Source organism: Tyto alba, unplaced genomic scaffold (genome assembly GCF_018691265.1).
Source record: "Tyto alba isolate M040663 unplaced genomic scaffold, T.alba_DEE_v4.0 Super-Scaffold_48, whole genome shotgun sequence".
Classification (NCBI taxonomy): domain Eukaryota; kingdom Metazoa; phylum Chordata; class Aves; order Strigiformes; family Tytonidae; genus Tyto; species Tyto alba.
The window spans coordinates 14,306,328-14,328,372 of record NW_024881324.1 but is presented as its reverse complement, the minus strand read 5'-3'; the positions used below and the strand labels follow the sequence as shown (position 1 = coordinate 14,328,372).

Sequence of the window (22,045 nt, the reverse complement as noted above, 5' to 3'; positions counted from 1 at the left end):
CTAACAGTTGGTTGTGCTCCAGAGTCCTGTCATCCAAGGGATGATCCAGGCTGAGATTATAGGATATATGAAGGCTCTTTTTTCAGAGAATCTCCTCTTGTTCTCTTGCCACTGCCCTGGTAATGAACAACTGAACTGACAGCAGGGGAAATTCTCCCTCCCACTCTTTTCGCCACCTCATGTTCTTACTGATGCCTGTGCTCGAACTTCAGTAAACTGATGAGCTAGACTTTAATGCAAAGCAATCAAAAGTAGAGAAGAAAAGGAGCAATCTGGAGAGGAGGAACTGAACATATCATGATGGGGTACTGACCAGTGATGACCAGGTCAGAAGTTTTTTGCAAGTGCTGCAAGTACTTTTCTTTTTGAGCCCCCACACTTTGACAGTCTAATAAATTCTTGTGACTCACACCAGTGATGAAGGTGGACTCTTCTCAGGAAGAGTCTACACATTGCATAAAAAACTTATTTGTTGCAAAGTTATATAATAGCTTAAGTCCTATTTTTATAGTTTCTAACATCGTCATTATGAAGTACATGATAGGGTTTTACTCTTTTCAGTCATCTCACAAATGTTTTACTGTTTCCTGCTTGTATTTAAGAATGTTAAAACTTAGAAAATTAGATAACAAGGAGTTGTCCTTACATCTGTGTGATCTTAATTCTTCTACTTGTTCATATCTGTCACACAGCTTAAAGTGGGGTGGTTGCATGGTCTTTCTCTTGTACCCCATTCTGTCATTGTCCAGTATGAATAGGTTCCAGAAGATAAATTGGACCTATGCAATAAAGTGAAGCTATTGTCAGCAACACTTCTGTCTTACTGTGAGGCTAGAAGGGTATGTATTTGTTAGGATGAGTTATATGAGGAAAAATATGATCTTAGGGATGTGACAGCTGTGTGCTCCCTTAGAAACGAAATTGACACTAAGTACAGGACTTCTATGCAGTCTAAAGTCACATAAAATTCCCACAGGTGGGTCTTTACATCCTGTGTTTCCTGGATGGCCAAGATAGTGCAAATTTATGTAATCTACTAATTCAGTAGTTGTCCTGAGCAGGTAGCAGTCTCGTTAATGGTGGGGTTTTGATGGTTCATGCCCAGCACCAGGGGTAAGGAACTGGAGCCTACAGATGGATGATTGGAAATGTTCTACTTACTACTCAAACTTGTTTGCTCATGCCTTCCTACTCCTGTTCTTTGGCATTTTCTAGTAACTGTGCTTTGCTCAGTATTAGCAGTAGGGCAAACGGTAATGACTGCATTTGACTTGTCCTTGCTTAAATATCCAAGATTTGGATAAAAGCAGTGAATTTCTCTTTGTGTCCCTAACTAAAGTCTGAGCACAACTGCAGCCTTTTAGTTAGAAGCTGGAATACTATTCCTTGCAAGCAATTGATGTGTTACTATTTCTAAAGGAAAAAATGGGAATTAATGTTTCCATCTTCAGTTATAATAACTAGTGATTTGTGCCCGGTCAGAGTTGAGAGCAATGAAGTGAATGAATTCACTCTTCACTTTGCAGGTGATGCTATAGCTGTATTTTGGCTCCTTTAGATGTGTATACTCATGTCAATCTGCACAGCCACGTCACCATTTATGGTGCCATTGATGGGCCGTTATTGTTGTAACAGAGGTAAACAGTATCTCAGAAACCCTGATGTGGACCTAGAATTTGATCTAGGTATTCACATAAAAGCAGCAAAAAAGCTACTTCGACTCCAAAAGGATTATTATACAAGAGATAGATCCAGAAAGGCAGGTGGTGAAGTGCAAGAGGACAGTGGGAAAAGTTGGCAAGTAGCTGTGATGACATTATTGTAATGTTACAGAAAAATAAATCTGTATTTGCAAGCTTCTGAATTAAGTAAATAAGTAATCTTCTCTGAATAGGATGATCAGTTTTCAAAGATACAATGTGGATGGAGCTACTGTATTTGTATACACAGAAAACATCTAAAAATTCAGTTAAGTCACATATATATAAGCTTAGAAAACCATGCAGATTTACACTTCAGTCTAACTTCATTTGCTTTCTAGGCTTAGTTCCGAGTCTCTTACTGCACTCGAGATACCCAATGATATGCTTCAGATCATCCAGGATCTTATTTTGGACCTTCGTGTACGTTGCATTAGAGTGACCTTACAACACACAGCTGAAGGTAATAGAAGGCTGCGGGTCTTTGCTTACTGTCATGGTTTTTTTGTCTCTGATTAGGCCAAACCATGTTCTGGAAGATAACCATGTTTGTTACAGATAATGTAGTGGCAGTGGATTCCTCTGAGTTCTGTAATATCTCACAAGAGTTACTCAAGTATTTCAGTTTTCTGATATGTGTTATGAGTATTGTCTTCCCTTAGTCTAATGAATGCAGTAGTTTAGATCTGTTTCCTTTGGGTTGAGATAGTTTTACAATGCAAGTGATTTATCTCATGATGCACCTTTCCTATATTCGAAATATATTTTTTTTTTCTTTTTTGAGTCCTTCTATAAAGTGAAGAATTAAATAAGCAAAAAAAAAAAAATCCACAGCCCTTTATGAAGTATTTTAGTTGTGTGTTTTCCAAGGCCTTTTACTAACATTACAATCCCCAGGCTTCCTGCTGTGTACACAGCTTTTGCCATAAATGTCTGGACTGTTAAAGGCCAGTAACACAGTCTCTAAATCTAGTGTGACTCTATGTGCATCAGAGTCCATTCATCTTACCATCTTGTATTCAACTCTGAAAATTAAATGTGAATGAAGTAAATCTTCCAGAAATAAATGTCACTCTTAAAATCAGGGGAGATTGATCTACTCATTCACTTAGCAGGTTTTTTTCCAAGAGGCTAATTACCTTCAATGTTAAAAAAAAGTAGGGCTTTTTAAATCTTACAATTTAATCAGTTTTTAATCTTTAACATATGATTCATCATTATTTTATAGGCTGACATGAAGCTAAGTCTTTTACTCAAGCTTTAAGTGTTCAAAGTGCAGGTGGCTGTATTAAGTAAATTTTTAAACTTTTGATGACAACATCATAAGGCCTCTAAGGTTTATTTGATACACTGTTGATATGAATTGTATGCTTGGCTCATAATTCCTTTATTAAATCCCCTTTCAGTGTTAACATTATTTTTCTGCATCAGTATCAAGCTAGTTGGCCATACAAGTACATAGGTTATCTTGTATCTTTAAAACTCTATACAAAAAGTATCACCACTATTTCAGATTTCACTTAAAGTATGAGGAAGTCTCTTTTGCTTTGCTTCACAGAGCACAATTGAGATTTTTTTTTTAATGGTAGTTGAAAGATTTTTTAAATTTTATTATTTTTTTTAATTGTGACATGAGGATGTCTTGTTGGACTGACTGCCCTCTGTCTAGGAGTTGTGAGTGATTCCTCAGATGTCCTGACCATTATCAAATCTCTGATCTATCCACCTAGCTTCTCCAATGCAGCCCAGAGAGCTCCAATACATGATTAATAATGAAGCTCTTGGCCAAAAAGTCTGGTGTCTCACTAGTTTTTCCTACTTGCTGCATCATAATAATAGCCCAGTTCGTTGTTCAGATCTAGAGTTTCTGCTTCTTATGTCCTGATTGCTGGTCACATACGTTCTATGGAGGAAAAAAATCTTGTGGTAGTCTACCTTAGACTATTATAAAAGCAGATTTACCAGCCTGTGTGAGAATGATTATCTATTTGGTCTAGACATCTTTATTCATACTTTTTTTTCTTGAATTGGAGGAGATCAGATCCCTTAAGATGCTGGTATGTTACATTGGCTGGATAATATGTATCTCTCTCATCTAACCAATAATAGCAGCCTTTCTTGGCTGCTGCTTCCATTCCCTATCAGTGAAGCAGTTCTATGTATTAGTTGTAGCATCAAGCAGGGGGGAAGAAAAGATGCCTGCCTGTATGATGACTCTCATTCCATATTGTTGCATTGCGTGACTTACCTATGGGACCCTTTTTTTATTCTTTGTCAGCTAAAGCAAAATTGCACATGTTGAATGTGTTTAGATAGTTTTTCCGGACAGGACCAGGTTAATTGGGCCCTTGAATAAACTTGTTTTTAGGTAACCAGCAAAAGAACAGTTAATGGATATTCTCATGTAGCTATGTAAATGGATCTCAGATTTAGTTATATAATATATATGTCAAAAAGGCTCCTCCTGGACTTGAATCTCACCTCTCAAATCTCTCTCTGATCTGTGTAGACTGCTGGTATAAAGTTCAATCTCACCTTTTGTTGTGTGCTGTAAATTGGTAAAGTCATTCAGATCAGTTCAAATTTTTAATTGAGCACTCTACTATTAGCTGTTTAAACAGGACAAGTCCTCCCACGCACAGGGTTTTCTTGTTGTCTTATGATAATCACCATATACTCATGCTGGCCCTGAGAAGCAGTCTGTGTTCTTTCCCTCCATATGTGAACACTGGTCATAAAGGTCATGAAAGCCAAATTATGTGAATGCCAGACTAGACAGGGGGTTTACATCAATGTATTTGACTGGAATTTGGTGAGCACTGAAATACGAGAAGGAAATTTGTTTCTTTTGCATTTGTATTAGCTCAGAACAGAATGAAAAACTGAGTAGCCATAAAAGCATGTGAAGGCTGACAGGTACAATCTAAAGCCTTACAGAAATATCAGATGAATTAAGAGGTTTACTAAATAGGGAAATGAACACAGTAATCATTCTGCACAGTCCTTGAGTACTTTTTATCCTCACTAAGCCTATATTTCTATGAGATGTAGAATTGCAGGGTATGATACCATAACCAAGCTTATTAATTTAGTTAATTAAAGCATCAAGATAGTGAAGATACCTTTCAACATGCATTAGTTATCCTCTTCTCTTGTGTTTTGGGAAGAGATGGTAATTCACCAGAATTCTTGCTTATTTAAAAGGGAGTTTCATGATGTACAGGCAGTCCTGATGAGCAATTTGTGGGTGAAAAACGGTGTGTCAGAGCCCCTACAAACTGCACACAGTTAATCTTTGTTCTGTTTACAAGTCAAGTCCAAAAAAAGCCAATGGTGCAGAATGCATATGTCCATAGAGGAATCTTGTTTACAGTGCATGAGCTTTGGATTCACATCCTGACATCTCCTCTTAGTTTCAGTAAGCCTATAGAAGTTGGCACCTTCTGGGTAGTGGAAAAGAGTGCTTTTTGCATATGCCTTCATGTATTTTTGAAGAAAGTCTAGCACCATGGATCCTTGACCCTGAGTGGGGACTCTGTGCATCTTTTATAGTGATTAAATATGCTGTCCTTTTTGTCTTTGCTAAAATGCTAGGCAGTTGTTCCTTCATATTCAGTTGAGAGCTGGAGTATAATAGACTAGAGACTTGGGTACTTAAATGCAGTATTTTATGTTGTGATTAAAAATTTAGAAAATAAAACTCATAGCCTTCACAATATTCCTTTAATTTTAAGCTTTCCAGTAAAAGATGTGCTTCGTGCAACCCTTGCCATGTATCATAGATATGCTTCTCTGTGTGTATCAGCAGCATACCATGTACAAGTTCCTTTCTTAGTCATTTGAGAATGCTGAAAGCTTTGAAGCTGTTAGTGCTATTTGCTTGTATGCCTAGTCATTGCAGTCCCAATGTCTGTGGTTTATCTTTTCAAGTTCAAGGAGTTTTTAATAATGAAAATTAATATCTTCTTCCTCCCTCCCTTCCCCCTCTTGCTCCATCTTACAGATATAAAGAGGTTAGCTGAAAAGGAAGACTGGGTTGTTGACAATGAAGGTTTGACGTCGTTGGTGGGTATACTTGTGTGTCTTGTAGGCACTTTCTTTGCTGGATTTTTTTTTTTTTCAAGTGTAATGAAACTTGTTTCTGTATTCTCCAAAAATTGAATTATTTTGGACTGTGTCTACATATGTACATACTGGTGTCTATAGTTTTATTAAAATATTGAAAATGTAGGAAGATAAAAAATACAAGATTTTTTTTGTTTAGATGGTTGCTTATTTACAGCACTTCTGACAGATCTCATCACTAAACACAAAACTATTTTTTTCTTGCTTTTCCAAAATTTTTATTTGTACTTCTTAAACTACAGTGTCTGAAGTAATTTGTGATAATGGTAGTACTAGACAACAATATTTTTTAAGGTGCAAAACAGAAAAACAAAATAAAACAAACAAAAAAAACAACCTAACAAAACAAAAAAACACAGAAAAAAACAAACAAAAAACACAAACAAACAAACCAAAACACAAAAAAACCCAGCATAAATAAAAGCTTTGCAGATTTGTGCCATGTCTCAAGAGACTAAAATGAGTATGAATTGGGCATCAAGATGCATAGCATGGCTTTCTGCCTCAGTTGTAGAATTATTTAAATGTATCAATATGATAACTGATGACCTCTATCATGATTTTGCTGAGATAAACAATAATAGCATTCATTGTTAAGCATCTTATTTTAGGGATGGTTTACTGAAGTAAAAATTATTTTTGAGGTCACAAGAAGTTCAGTTCACATTAAAATGCGTCATAACTTAGTAGACATGCTACCATGGAATTGGTCTGCAGCTAAATAAATAGGTCACTTGTATGTTATAATGAGAAATTGAACTGAAAAGCAACTAATTCAGGAGATTGCCTACACACAAAAAACAAATGACTTGAAACCAAATTCAGATAAATCAGTGAGATGCTTTCTGGAAATAAACAGTAATGAGTAATGCCTAAAACACAGCAAGCATGTTGTAGGTCTGACTTAAAAACAATCTGCGAAAGCAGAAAGGGCCTGTGGGAGGGAGAGTTGCTTTGTGTTTATTACCTAAGAGAATGCTCCACAGACTTTTTTAGTTTTTCTTATTTGCTTCTATAAATACATGTTTGAAGTTGAGTAGGAGGGCACTAAGCAATCACAATATACACATTGTAGGAAGGAGTGTTGTTCTGCAACTTCAGTATTATAACCAGATTTACAGCTTCTGGTCTTCGTTTCAGTTGCCGCTGACTAGGGCAAGTCCCTTAACTTTTCTGGTTTTCACTCTATTCATCTGTAAAATGGAAGGAGGAGGAAAGATCTTCCACAAAAGCTTTGTTTCTTTAAGCTTTTGCTGTATCCTAACCCATCTTTGTTTTAAAAACTACTTAAGTCTTTTTTTATGTTTAGAAATCACCCATTAATTCCTTGTGTACAGCACTTCCCTTGGTACCTTTTGAGGTCATGTTTGAGACATGACAAATTTTAATGGTGGCAGTTGACTATGTTTTGTCATAGCAGGGTTACTAAACTACTAAAGTTCATTGTGGTAATATTATAACAAAAATTAACCAGTATAAACAAGGGCCAGGCAATCTCTTTGGGGACATTTTAGGCTTAAAATAGAAACTGTATTTTAAGTTTGTAGGAAATACTGGTTGATAACCCCTTTAGCATTTATATTGCAACTAAAAAAAAATACAGTAAGACACAAAACCCACTTTCCTCAGTTTCATAATATCCAAAGAATAACATCTGAACAGCTTTCATCTCCTGAGGTGTTATGTAGAAACAAAAAACAAGAACAGCACTTTACTGCTGTGCTTTTTCTTTTAAGCAGGCCTCAAAATAATAAATACAGATTGTCATAGTGGCTTTTTTCATTATTTTCTGGTTGCCATGCAGACATCACTTTCATGATCCACCTCCACCCCAGCATTTACAGAAATAAAAGTTACTCCTAAGCCTAAAGTTGGTGACATGCCATAAACTATCTACTGGATGAAAAGCAGGTTTACATGGCCTAGAAGTGCTTTTTGTCCACCTCTTTGACCCAAATCCAACAGGATGATGTCCCTCTTTTCTAGAGCAGTAACATCTCTCTGCTTCACGTTGCTCTGTACAACAGCTTCCTGCCTAATACCAGCAGGCAGCCTCATGAAAAAAAAAAAAAAAAAAGGTGTGACTTAACAGGGAAGAGAGAAAGACAAGGAAAAACTGACTAATGACTCTGCTGTGAACTCGCTTGCACTTTCAGAGTAAAATCGATGCACCCATGAAGACATTTGTGCTTCATGTTTGGAAACCTGAAGATAAAAAAAGCCCCCCAAACCAGTAGGTTTTTTCCCTTAATGTGAAAACAATTTCAAACTGTTTTTCTTAAAAACCTTTTGCTGAAATAAAATGCAGAAATATCTGATATCCTAGGTGAAATTCTATCCCAACTTAGATCAAGGTGGGGAGGAGGAAGGGTGTCAGAGGCATCTATAATGTAATTGTCAATATATGCTACCACAAACAAGCTAGAAAAATCATTCATGACTCCTAGAGGAGTCTGTTTGGTGTACAAGTCTCTCAGATAAAAAAAAAAATGTACACTAGTCTAAGGTAATAATTCTGTAGACAACTTAAGTACAAAAGTATATCGCTACAAAAGGGTCCTCTGGTAATACATGAATTGTGATTTTTTTTTTTTTTTTATTATTATTTTTTTAATTTTTTTTTCTTCCTTATCCCAAATAATTTGGAAATAAAGAGATTACCATATGGCATGGAAGTTTTTATATACATTTGGCGTGCTTATCTAAAACTAACAAGTAATTTGCTTAATTTGCTTTTCAGCCATACCAGTTTGAACAGTGCATTATCCATTCCTTGCAATCTCTTAAAACTGTGCTGGACTGTAAACCTGGAGAGGCCAGTGTAAGTTTTAATTTTGATTTTATTTTTGTTATTTTTATGTAAATTACTATTGGATTTCAGAACAAGAGCTTTCAGAGAATGATAGAGGGGAATAACTTTTCTCTTTGTTTATATTTTTTCCATATACACCCTTTTCACTGCCTGCTAGGTTTCAGAATTCTGATTGTTTCCTTTGATAGGGATAACTGGGGGGGGGGGAATATTGGACCTATATTTAAATCTTTAAGGCTGTTCTGTTGAAAAATGCTGCTAGTGTGATTTTCAGATAGCAGTAGATGTGACTTTATTTATGTTTTAAAAAAAAAAGAAAAAAGGGATAGACATTCTAGGAGTTACTTTTCATTCAGAACTTGAATTCCGCTTTTTATGTGTGTAAACTTTATTCTAAATCAGGAGTCCTGATTGTCCGCATCCCCTTAGTACCTTGAGGCCCTGATTGATTGTGATACTGATGTTTTCCTTCAGGTTTCAGTGATCGAAGGAAGTTTAACACTTTTTCCAAAGTCCCTTAGGCCCTTCCATATGAGCATTTTTTTTTCTCTCCCCTCCCTTATTTTAATTTTTATAGCTAGCTTGTTTGGTTTCTTAATTAACATAATACAGAACAATCTGCAGTTCATGGTGAATCCTCCTTCTTAGGGTGCAAAGATCTTTGAATGTCCTGGGAGCGTTTGCTGCAATTCTGTTAGCCAGCAATGATACATATCACATGTACTAGGGCTTCTTTCACTCTGTTATCTCCTCATGCTTGTCAGACTGTTTACTGGGAGTTGTATTCTCTCTCCTCATTTTTAGGGTGGGGAAAAATTTAAATTGATCCATGAGGAAACACTGTCCCAGCAGGCATTCCTATAACTGTGTCATCTCTTTAGGGACAGGTTACTCAGACGTTCCTTGAGAATAAGGCCACATGAAGCTGTTCTGCTGATATAATATGCTTGCATCTTCAGGTTTTCCAGCAGCAGAAAACACAGGAGGATGTGTGCCAGCTAAGCATTGGGATCATGCAGGTGACTTGAGCACTTTTAAGTATGAAATTTTGAACACAAGTGATCAACAAAAATGTGTGCTTTGTACCCTGTCCACCTCCCAAAAGGTAGCTTGAGTTGATGACTGTGCTATTCCTCTGATACACTCTGGGATACTGAGAAATGTTTGACTGTAAAAGTATGTAGAGCTTACTGGCTGAATCCGATGGTATCAAATCCTCAGAGGGTAAGCGACATATTCAGATATTTTACTGATTGTGACTGTTTGAGATTTTACTGACGATTGAAACATGCTTGCTGAGCTGATGTCATCTAGCATCGATACACTGCAGTAAAAGGAGAAATGCTGATTTTCATCAGCTGAAGATCTCGCTTTTAATTTTTGTGTCAGAAACCAATATTCTTTTTAACAAAATCTGATTTTTTTTAAAAAATATATTTGAAATTAGATAATATCATACTTTAGGCTTTTGAACCATTTTTATAGTCTTCTCAAAGAAGAAATCATGAGCCAAAACAAAACATGGATTTTAGTGATGCTTCTGCAATGTTTGCTTGGGATCAACTGTTCAGACTGAACACTTGAAAACTATTAACAATGCCCTCTTTGCAAATCAGCAGATTATCACTGCATAATCTTAGACATGCATGATGAAAATCATTTAGCAGAATTAAAACCTGTATTCTGCTACAAGTAAACTGTGATGCATATAAAATTGAAAATACACATGTTACTGTATTTATGCAAGGTTTAAGACAAAGAAAGGTGATGATGATTGTTCTGCTTCCGTAGACTAGTAAAAGTGAATGTTAAGATTTTTTTTTTTTTAAAAAAACTTCTGGCAGAAAAAGGTGTATCTTGCTTTATTGTTTCCTAGGTCTTTATAGACTGCTTGGAACAACTGAGCACCAAACCTGATGGTGACATAGACACAGCACAGTAAGTAAAATAAATAGGGCCTAGGTGTAGTATTCTGAAATTGTGTGTGCAAGTCACAAATTTCAGTGATGGTGTGGTTTTATCCCCTCTGGTATTTCATATTGTGAATACTTTTGCCTCTGGTTAGTAATGCTTTGAAATAAGAGCAGATACTATTTATGCCAAACAATTGACTGACTTGTAACATTTTATTCAACGACACGAGTTTTGTGCTGTAGAAGTAGGTATATTATTTTTTACATGACCTTACATGAAATGAGTTGTCTTTGTCACTAAGTAATGTCTAGTCATGGAGAAGCAAACCCTGCCTTTCTTTTCTTCCCTTTTATTTTCACTGGTTCTATTGGTATTTTTGCTAAATTCTTGAAAGTTTGTTTGATAATTGCTCATGAGCCACTTACTTTAGAGACAAAAAACAAGTCAGAGTAGCTTGAGTTTCTAAGACTACCAATCATTTCTATGTGAAAAGCCAGAGACTTGGCAAATACTGGTACTTTCAATATACGTTAAAAAAACACAAATTAACTGTGTTCCTAATGCCACTTGTTTTTGCTATTTGCATTACTCTGTAGGTTGGATCAGTGTGAAAACAAAATGGAATCTATGGCAAACCAGAGAAATTGCAGAAAATTTAAATACTTTAAGAAGGAAAGGTCTGTAGCTAGAATAGTACTGTCTGTCCAAAAAAGCTCCCACAGGCTTTGTGAACATCTTAGATAAACTGATCTATGTGGGCTGCTTTATTATCTGGTGCGAGGGGGCTTGAAACAACATTCCGGTCTTCTGTTCCAACTGCTCATTTGAATCCACCATGTATCAGATAGTCAAAAGGACTATACTACTCACTTTTTAAACAATATTCCTAGTCTTTCAGTTGATGTTTCATCTCCAGATTTGTTTGGAAGCATTCATGAAGATTCAAGTCTTTCTTCAGTAAGTTTGGCTTCTATTTGTAAAAGCTGATGTGAAACTTAATACTTCTCAAAGTAACAGTAATGTGGTCCTGGTTTTTATTAAGTGTTTCAGTTTTTTGTTTTTCTCTTTTAGAGAGCAATTCTGTATTCTAGAGGCATTTCCTAGACACATGTATATAAGCGTAAGAAAATACAAGGTTATAAGGCTTGAATATAAAGCTCTTTAAAAGCACTGTTTGTTTATGATATCTTAGTATACCACCTTAAGGTAACTAATAAACACATTTTTTTGAAACCTGGTCCTCCTCACAAACTAAAATGGCATCCTGAAAATAGCACTGGTGTTAAGACAGCTGAGGACTTAACTTTTGATCTATCACCTTGTTCTAAATTATAAGAACTGGTTTGATTATTAGTTACTTTTTAAAACCCATGAAGATACAGATATTCAGTAATGTAGTTTTTCCCAAAAAAAAATATTTTACTGAGAGTAAGTATTGATTATTTCTTTGGCTTGTTTGGATTTGGTTTTGTATTTTAGGAAATTGGAAAAATGTTTAATGTTCTGGATCTTTTGACTTTGGTTAATGTACTTCCTTCTAGTCTGGTGGCTGTTAAAAAAAAAAAAAAATATGTAGTCATTCCCTGAGAGAAACCTAGTGAGAATCTCCTGTGAAGTTAAAATTCCATAGTACAAGTTTTAAATGTTGTCAGAAGCTCAGCTTTGCCTCATTTACAAGACCAATAAGCATTCCAGCTACAATAAAGAATCGCAGATTGCCAAATCAGGTCAAGTGTCTGAATTGCAGACTGTAATAATTAGTTCTTTATCGCATTTTATTCTTGCAACACGTAGATTTTAATTGTTGACGGAGTAACTTTTTGTGGCTGTGACTTCCTCCCATGTGTCATAGGTATGAAAGTTTAAATAAAAAAGAAGAAATCAACAATTTTGTACAATGTTTGGTTTCTATGGTATCCTACTATTTTTTTTCTGTAAATCACAGAACACTTTATCTTTTATTTCCTGACTAATAAGAACAGAGAAAGTGAGTGACCAGAGCAAGATTTGTCACTGTATTTTTAAAATTCTATTTTTTTAATAGTTTATATACCAAATGATTATAATTTAAACAACGGCACATCTCCATATTACTGGAATACAAAACTGTCAGGAGTTCTGGGTCTGAAAGCCACCACTACTTTTAATCAGATCTGCACTATTATGATGACTTCATTGCCAAATAATTTTATCTTCAAAATATTTGCTGCTGATGATTTTGAACTTCCATTTGAGGTAGAAAAACGTTTTCCCATTAGGAGGAGAGGGGAAGAGGGAAGACCAAATCTATTTAAATAGTAGTTCTGTCTTGCTGCTTTGTCTCTGGAAAATACACATGATTGCACCAAGGTCAGGGAAAGGCAATTCTGGTATCTCAACTCCAGAATGCATTTGACCTTTGTAATTAAAAAAATCATTGAAGAACAGAGATTCGTTATATTCACTTAGAATTTTTTTCAAATTAACTGCTGAAATTATGTTATGTACTTATGAACCTTGTAGTATTTTAGAATGAGTGAGTGCATTTGTTCAGTACCTGTTTTGTTTCTCTTGTTTTAGCCAGCTTCATGTGAAAGTGAAGATGATCTTCAGTTAATTTTATGATGGTCATAATTCTTAGCATATTTCTTGAAGCAAAGTAAAAGCCAGAAACAGCTTCCTGGAAAGCTGTCCAAACCTAATTTTTGTAAAGAAGTCTTAACCACAGTTCTGTATTAGTCACAGCTATTCCAGTGAATGCTCCAGATCCTATAAGAAAAAGTATATGTTCAATCATCATACCTGATATTCACTCAGTTCTTGATGTTTTATTCACAAAAATATTTGTAAACTCTTTATTTATCAGCATTTTTATCATACAGAGAATCAATAAAATACTATATATTTACAATATTGGTCATGCTGATATTTCATTTTTCTAACTCATATACTCTTTCTTCTCTTAAAACAAATTTTTAGGAACAGAGGCTTTTAATTGCACTCAGTAACTGCCGTTATCTGGAACGTCATACCTTCCTAAATATAGCTGAACATTTTGAGAAACATGGCTTTCAGGGTGTTGAAAAAATAACTCAAGTAAGTGAAAGCACTGGAATGAAGTATCATTGCTTGAAGAAAACAGTTTTTATTTGTTTTACTTTCCGTGGAAATTAAGTACAGGTGTTCAGATGGCCAGAAGGTCTCTTGGGTGAAGCTTCTACAAATGAGTGGGACTCCAAGCATCTGTTGGACACAACAACAATTATATGGTTGTATGTTCCTATAAGGCTTAAATAGTTGGTATAGAAAATGTGATCTCTTATTCAGGACTTTTGTGTTCAATGGCAAGGCTTATCAGATTTCTTAGTAAAGTTGTTTAATGTCACTGTGTTTTCTTAATGCACAGAATAAAAGATTGTTATCTTAGAAATATACTTGATAAATTATTTCATCTGGAAATCTGCACTACTGATAGCTGTTGTTCATAAACTAGTTCAAGTTTTTTTGTTGTGTTTTGGGTTTGGTTTTTTTTTTTTTTCAAAGAACGAAAATGTCAAAGTGGGCGGCAGTAGCTGTCTCATTTTCCTGCCTTTTTGTAAAGATTAATCATTTTTTATGAGAAATGTTGTGACTTAATCCTTAGGACCATAAAGCTAGTTATTTCCAGAAACATTTGTTGGTTGGAAGTAAAATGTTATCTTTTCCAGTACAGCGTACAATATTTCACTCGAACTGATGCTTCTACTATGTAGTACATCCTTAGTCCCATTCTGTCTGAACATTGTTTGAATTTCTGTGGCTGAAGTAATTTTGAATAGCATTTAAATAGGGTTCATATGATTTCTGTGGATAGTACAGTATACAAAATTACTCTGGATATTGCTGTTGTTTGCTACCGAGACAACTGAGAGTTGAGATAGGTATGGTTAGTGCTGTCTATAAAAACAAATAAGACATCTGTTATATATGTATTCAGTGCTCTGTCTTGTATGGCCACATCAAAGTATTGCCATTAAATGTCTGATAGGTTTGTAAATGACGAAATTCAAATGTTGAAGTTGCAGATTAATTTCAAATCTGTGTTAACCCTTTGAAAGCACTGACTCGTGCAGTACTGCATATATGGGACACATCAATCAGTAATGCTATCTGGGAGGATTTAGATAATTAGACAGTCATCTTAAGAGGGCAATTTCTGAATCCTTCATTAATTTTGAGAGGCTAGAATCTTTCGGAGGTTTAGAGGGAGAAATTTCATAAGAAATTGAAGTGAAAAATGTCTTGAAACAGATTCCAGGTTTACATTTCTGTGAACCTGTGAAGGGGAAAAACATTGAGATTTCTGTACATTTTTGAGTATGTTATTTTTTTTTCAAGTCTGGAGTGCTAACAGGTTGTCAGGTAGAAGGGAAAGAAGAAAATAGCCTGGATCTTCTCCTGGGAACAATTCTCAGTGCCTCATGAAAATCCCATCTTGGGGAAATAGATCCTCTTGTGATAAATTAAAGGAGATTCATCAGATAGAAAAGCGGGAACATAGTGGTGTCTCTTGTTTCAGGGCACCAACTTCACAATCCCAGCTTTCATGAATCTGGCAGCAAGCTTGACCTCAGTAATATCTGTGTTCCCTTGCACTTACAATCTCATTCCTGAAGGCTTATCTGTCTGTCTCTTCCCAACGCAAATACTGCAGTTTCCTTTTCTCTTCACTTGAAAATATATGCATGCCAGAGGAGAACACAGTTTAGAGACATCCCTGCAGTGAATAAGCTTCATCCCTTATTCTGCAGTTTACAGCATGAAATCTTTAGAAAGGAATGATAAGGAGTCGGTGGTGTTCTTTTTTTTCTTTCTTCTGAATTCCCAGCTTGATCTAGAGACCTGCCTTCTTCCTCACTTTTAAACCCCTTTGCTTCTGGAAATTGCTATTCATATGTTCATATATATTCATATGTATATATATATATGCGCTTTTTCCCTAATGGTTGAGAAAAAATGAGGACTGCTTTAAAAGCTTTACTTTGCTATTGCTTAAGCTCTTACTTCTAACCATAAATACATTTAAGTCAGATGATATTTTCAGCATATTTTATTTGTATTTAGCATCCACTGCCATCCTAAGATACTGACTTTCTACTTTACCATTTTACAATAAACATTGTGTTCAGAATTGTTTTAGAAGCAATAATTACATAATACCTATGTTTAATAAAAAGTCCTGTATAAAATTTCAAGTTGTTCAAATACAGTGAACAAACTATGCATATAACTGTGCAGCTTTCAGTGTGGCTAAGTTGTGTGAATTACTAAAAATTGCATAGAGACCTGTTAAAGAGAAAAATTCTGCAGATGTTGATGAGCTGCAGCTTATGCAGCTGTTGTACAGAGAAGCCTTGACGTAGAGTGGAGAAGTTCATATGTTTCAGAAAGCAGAGACTCCTAAATATATTACTTACTTTTCAAATATAGAGCAGATAGTGAGAAAATGTTATATTACAATTGGTAGAACTTAAGTGTTGTCTGAAAATCTTCATGTTTCAGGATGGAAATTATTATGGGCATATTTTAAAGCATTAACAAAATTCAGTAGTTTACTTGGTGCAAGATCAAGACCTCCTGACATACAGGAAAAAAAAATCATGCCACCAGACAATTACGGAGTAATCTGCCTGCTTTGGCATTCCTTGGACTTTTCCCAAAAATGTCTGCTCTTGAGCACAGTCAGACAAAAAAGTTGTACTGGGTAGGATGGGTAGATAATGTGGAAGTTCCTAGTTTTTTAAATATGTAATTACGAACTGAAATGTGTAAGTAATTGCTACTCTTCACTGAAAATTAAAGAAGATATGAGGTAAATTTTTGGGGTATGTGATTTAATTCTTGTAGTTAATGACTATTTATTATGTTCTTTCTCTTCCTTTTTTTTTTTTGTTTTGTTTTTTAGGTTAGTATGGAATCCTTGAAAGAGCTGGATCAAAGACTGTTTGAAATGTACATTGAATTCAAGGCAGATCCGATAGTTGGGTCATTAGAACCTGGCATTTATGCAGGATATTTTGATTGGAAAGATTGTCTTGTTCCAGCAGGTAAATATCTGCTTATTAAACTCTGAAATTATTTTAACAGTGATTGATGGGAGCTAAAATATACTGTAAAATTAAAAACTTTTTTCTAGTCTGTGTTTTTAACTTTTGACAAGTTCTTATTATAAGTTCTTTCTCACAGACTTTACTTAATTCCTAATTCATTTTTCAAATACCTCCAAATGATTAAAGCAGCTTTTATCATTGATAATATCTTTAATACTTGTTTTTTGTGATTATCTTGCTTCATTGCTTATATATAATAGAAAATATTATAAAAGACATCTTTGCTCTTTCCTTATGAAATTCATTGAGATTGTTTGGGAGTTTTCCAGAGAATCTGGCTACTTTTGTAATAGATGTAATTACAGTTCTGGAAAGGTAAAATTATGAGAAAATACGTACTATAACAGTAGTTCAGCAAAGAATGTTAAACCATCAAAGAAGGGCAGGTATAAGGTATTTAGAATGACTGAGATGTTAGTCATTATTTAGATGCTTTAGGAGCCTCTGTTTTAAGGAAGCATAATACAAATGAGTTTGTCTCTTTTTTTAGTGGATGCTGTGCACATCTTAACATTTAGGTCCTTTGAACATCTAATTTGTCATATCTAAAACTAATTTATCTAAATCACTTATCACGTGAATGATTGGTTAATAGCAAGTAGAAATTAGTTGCAGTAACATAATACATGCCATTTTGAAGGTGATCTTATACTAATTTTCAGTAAATCAATGATTGACATAACAATTTGTAGTTACTTGTTTTGATTGTTTCATGGAGTTGTATATGGCAAACTTAGTAGAAATATTGTGTTACTTTAAAATTTGATAGGGAAGTAATTGCAAGAAGCAGCCTTGTATTATGTGAATCAAGAGCTGCAGTGCTTGCTCACTGGGCCTTAAAAACACAAAGATCTTAGGGTTTATTACTTTAGAGAAGAGTGTCTCATCTTTTGTGACTACTTTTGTGCTCAGAATAGGTGCTCTAATACAGTTTATAGTGAAAATAAGTTTTAATCTTGCACATTAAAGTTTATATCTGAATAATACATAACTTCTCATCATGTTTGAAGTATGGTTTTTCTTGTCATGTTTTCATTCCCACCAGCTAACAAAGACAAAGAGAAATAAGTAGTGACAGATTTTTACTAGACTCACGTTGCCTTTAGGATTATTCTGTAGTATTTTTTTCATTTAAAGGAAATACTGAATTTCTATTAGAGGTGTGCCTTAGTCTGCTTGTTGTCCAGTTTATTGTTGGTTTTATGTACTTTCTCTGCAACTTTTTGGCGAAAATTGGGGTGAAGATGGTGAATATTAAGAGACTTCTCTTCAGGGTTACATATCATAGTGTTGGCCAAGAGCTGCCAATTTGAAGTAGTGAACAGTTGTTTGCATTTTTTTGTTAATCCCCAAGCTAGACACGTTAAGAAGGAACATACAGTAATATCTTCCATGCTTCTCCACCTTAATGAACTATCTGATGGATAAATTCTGTCAAATGTACCCTGTTGACTATAGGTATAAATGTGTCATGGTTTCACCCCAGTTGGCAGCTAAGCACCACCTGCTGCTCCCTCACTCCTCCCCAGTAGGGTGGGGAAGAGCATCGGAAGGGTCAGAGTAAGCAGACGCATGGGTTGAGATAAGAACAGTTTAATAATTGAAATTAAAAAAAAAAAAATAAAAATTGTAATGAAAAGGAAAATATCGATGAGACACCAATAAAACCCAAGAAAAAACAGATGATGCAAACGAAAAAAATTGCTCACGACCATCTAACCAATGCCCAGCCTGTTCCTGAGCAGTGACCCCCAAGCCAGCTCTCCCCTCAGCGTTATATGCTGAGCATGGTGCCACGTGGTGTGGAATTATCCTGTTGGTCAGTTGGGGTCAGCTGTCCCAGCTGTGTCCCCTCCCAACTTCTTGTGCATCCCCAGCCAATTGCTGATGGGGTGGGGTGAGAAGCTTAAGTCATTGACTTAGTGTAAACACTGCACAGCAACAACTAAAACATCAATGTGTTACCAACCTTATTCTCATCCTAAATCCAAAACACAGCACTGTACCAGCTACTAGGAGGAAAATTAAGTCTATCCCAGCTGAAACCAGGACAAAGAGTAACTTGAGTACCTTCAGTTTGTCTGCTTATAGCAATGATTAGTTGACCCTGAAAACACTTTGTGCTCTGAAGATAAAATTAGTAAGTGACTGGGAAAGGCTTTCTCTTGGAGGAGGTAGCTAAACTTCAATATTGAAAAGGACTGGAAAAAAAAAAAAAAAAACAAAAAACAAAAAACCAAAACCCTTCATGGGGCATATGAGAATCTGATTTTTTTCAGTATTCTGTCAAAAAAGTAAATCACCCAGCAGTCATATAATTTATTTTTTCCAAGAAACTAGTATTCACAAACAATACTAAATTGTAGAACAAGATTATAGTTGAGAAAACATGCCCTCATGTAATCCAAAAGGTGCAGTTGGTACTGCAGTAGACATAATATCTTTTCAGTTTTCTCTTAGAAAAACCCAAACCAAACAAAGCTGTACTTTAGAATTCAACTCCAAGTAGAGCATAGAATGTATCTATTTTATTAAATTAGAATAGCATACAGATGAACTAAAACAGCATATAGGGATAGGTCAAACACAGAGTTCACTCAGAGGTTTGTTAAAGATCACACATTGATTTACTGAGGAAAAAAAATTATTTGTATAGTAGAAATGATCTGTTCTTCAGAAATCTTTATGACTGCAAAATTTAAAGATTTGATTTGAGTCACTTGCCTGGTTCAGATCTCGATTTCTGTAGCCTTAATTTTAAAACAGAAAAAAAGTTAATGGCTTTGACAAGGCAAAATATTTAGGCCTCAGTTGTGTTCCTGAGTTGGTACTATCAGTGATGAGTTGTGTTGCATAATTAAAGTTACTCATGTTCATTAGTGGATACAACTATGCCTGATTGCCAAGACATAATAGTTTGACCTGAAGGTTTTTTTATGTGGTATTTCTGCATTAGCTTTCAAATAGTACTAGTGATAGTAAAAAGGTGAATTTTTACAAGAACCGTTCTTCTTTTGAAAGGAAAGAAGAGGGCAAAGGCATCAGTTTGCCCATATTTAAATGTAAGGTAAAAGGCAAGTAATTTCCCTGATACAGTCTAAAACTTCCAAGCATACCATCTGGCAATTAAAAATTTGACCAGAGCGGGGGCATGTTGATGCAATGGATATATCCTTTATAAAGGACATTTTGGAAAAAATGTGAGTATGAAAATAATCAGGAATTAGTTAGGTATAATATTGATAATTTTCTGATGATTAATTTTCTGTGTTGCTAGTCCAGCCCAGAGCTTCAAGTCTGCAGCTATTTTTGGACAATTGTACTGGTCAATCATGAGCAAGTATTCTTTTCTTGATGCTCCCCCTGCTGTTACCAAGCATAATGAAGAAACTGGAAGCCTGAATAAAATGCAGAGGATTCCTGATCTGGACTATCTAGAAGATAATGCTTCTGGGCAGATTGAATTGTTCATGGGCAGGATACCAATGCTGGTAGAAAATAAGGTTAACTGCAAGGGAGGTAGCAAACTGGAACAAAAGGCTTCTGATGAAGACTGGTATCAGGCCAGGAGCAAAAGGGGGAACAGGGGATAAAACAGGACTGGATGAGCAAGATAGAAACATAAATTTAGGGTAGGATTTAGAAATAGAATTAATACAGAAATGGATTATACAAACAAGAGACAGACCTGAAGTGCAAATAAAAGGGTGGAGAGATCTGATACTCGATCAGTGAGCTTACCAGAAGCTGCAGTATAATTGAAGAAATCCCCTCAGTCTTGCACTTTTGTCTTCCAGAGATGACAGCCTATTAATATTACTGATCACTTTCTTTGCACAGCTGGCAGAAGTAATGTATATATTACTATATGCTTATAGTAACACTACAGGCAGTGCTGTGAGCGATACGTAGGCAGTACCACTGGGAAACAACAACCTAAAAGTTTTGCCTTGCCAATCCCATCAATGTTTTGTTTTTTAGTGTCAAGGCTACAAAAGTCAAGGTCAAGTACAATATCAGCCAAATGATTCAAATCTGTATAAATCTACTGTACAGAAGTTATATGTATGTATGTGCCAATTCTGTTGTTGAGCCATATAGACCAGTAGGAGAATATTCTGGTTTCCACTCTGTGTTTTTGTTTGCTTTCTTTTCAATGTCAGTAAAAATCATGTACAGAAAAAAAAAATGCACAAAGGCAATCAAGTATAATCCAATCTTCAAATAATAACATTTTTTCCCACGTGGGCATACTTGAATTGCTTCATGAAATTGAGACTATTTTGGAGATAAAACTGGGTTTTATATTAAGTGGAGCTGTTACAGGCAAAAATTTATTCTCAGCTGTTACAGATTTTGAGAAGTGAGTGAGGCATAACCTGGGAGGGGGAAAAAGTGGAGGCAGGATTCTGTCCCTGCCTCTGCAGGGTTTTCTATGTCATATTAATAACTCACTTAAGCAGTTTTATCTTTATCTTTAAAATGCCTTCTTTGACTCCTGTCAGTTTGAACATTCATGTTTAATTTGACTACCTAAAGTCTTGTAATGTATAAAATATTCAGAAAAATCTTATCCAAAAAACTTGACAGTCTTTGTCATTGGCAACTTTGCAGTTATCTGTCTAAGTATGGGGGACAGTATTTCCTTGCATCATATAATTCATGGGGAAATAGAAGAATGAGAGGAACTGCAATAAATGAACAGTTCTGAAGAAGAAATTAGAATGAAATTAAGAAGCCTTCCTTCTGAGCAAGCTTTGAAAAATAAGTAATACTAAAGTTTTGTACCGTGTTTCTGTCAGAGTGGAAAAAGCATATGTCCTGCTCACTTAAGCAGTTGTCCTGTAATTATCAGATATTTACTTATACATATGGTTTTTGTTACAGTTTTAAACATAAGGAAGGGCAAAGTGTTTGCATAAGGTAAATTTTAATTTAGCTTATGTGCTAAAACTTTTATCGTTTAGTTTTTCAACATACATGCTCTTTTCAATATGGAAGTTCTGAATGTCAAAAAGAACTTGTGTACAATGTAATTATACATTTGCCCCTTTATTTTGATCTAAGGTGCGACTGCTGGTGTTAGAAGGCAGTATTATTAACTTAATTGGATTTATTGTAAATAAATAACTTTCATTCACATTTTCATTTTAATCTCAGTGTTGACTTTGAGTCTTTACAACAAAGACTTCAATTTTAACATGCAGGAACAATGAAATCTAGTTTGGTTTTTTTTTTGTTATTTGAAACATTGTTCTAATTTAATGTACAGTATTAACAGAATTAAGAGATGAAAGGAATAATGGGAAACATAATGTTAATCAGCTGCCGGGTATGTTTTTAGATTTTTTTTTTTTTGTGTATGC

At 35.1% G+C, this 22,045-nt stretch overlaps 1 protein-coding gene across 2 annotated transcripts in view; it reads left to right on the top strand.

The window, feature by feature from the left end:
* Positions 1–22,045, top strand: part of EXOC2 (exocyst complex component 2) — a 130,350-nt gene that overhangs the window by 76,520 nt on the left and 31,785 nt on the right. For both annotated transcript variants that reach the window (XM_042806646.1, XM_042806647.1), the window contains exons 16-23: positions 2,042–2,163; positions 5,704–5,765; positions 8,566–8,646; positions 9,597–9,656; positions 10,514–10,575; positions 11,442–11,508; positions 13,510–13,626; positions 16,475–16,616. In XM_042806646.1, coding sequence (XP_042662580.1) covers positions 2,042–2,163; positions 5,704–5,765; positions 8,566–8,646; positions 9,597–9,656; positions 10,514–10,575; positions 11,442–11,508; positions 13,510–13,626; positions 16,475–16,616 — 713 coding nt within the window. The remainder of the gene's footprint in view (positions 1–2,041; positions 2,164–5,703; positions 5,766–8,565; positions 8,647–9,596; positions 9,657–10,513; positions 10,576–11,441; positions 11,509–13,509; positions 13,627–16,474; positions 16,617–22,045) is intronic.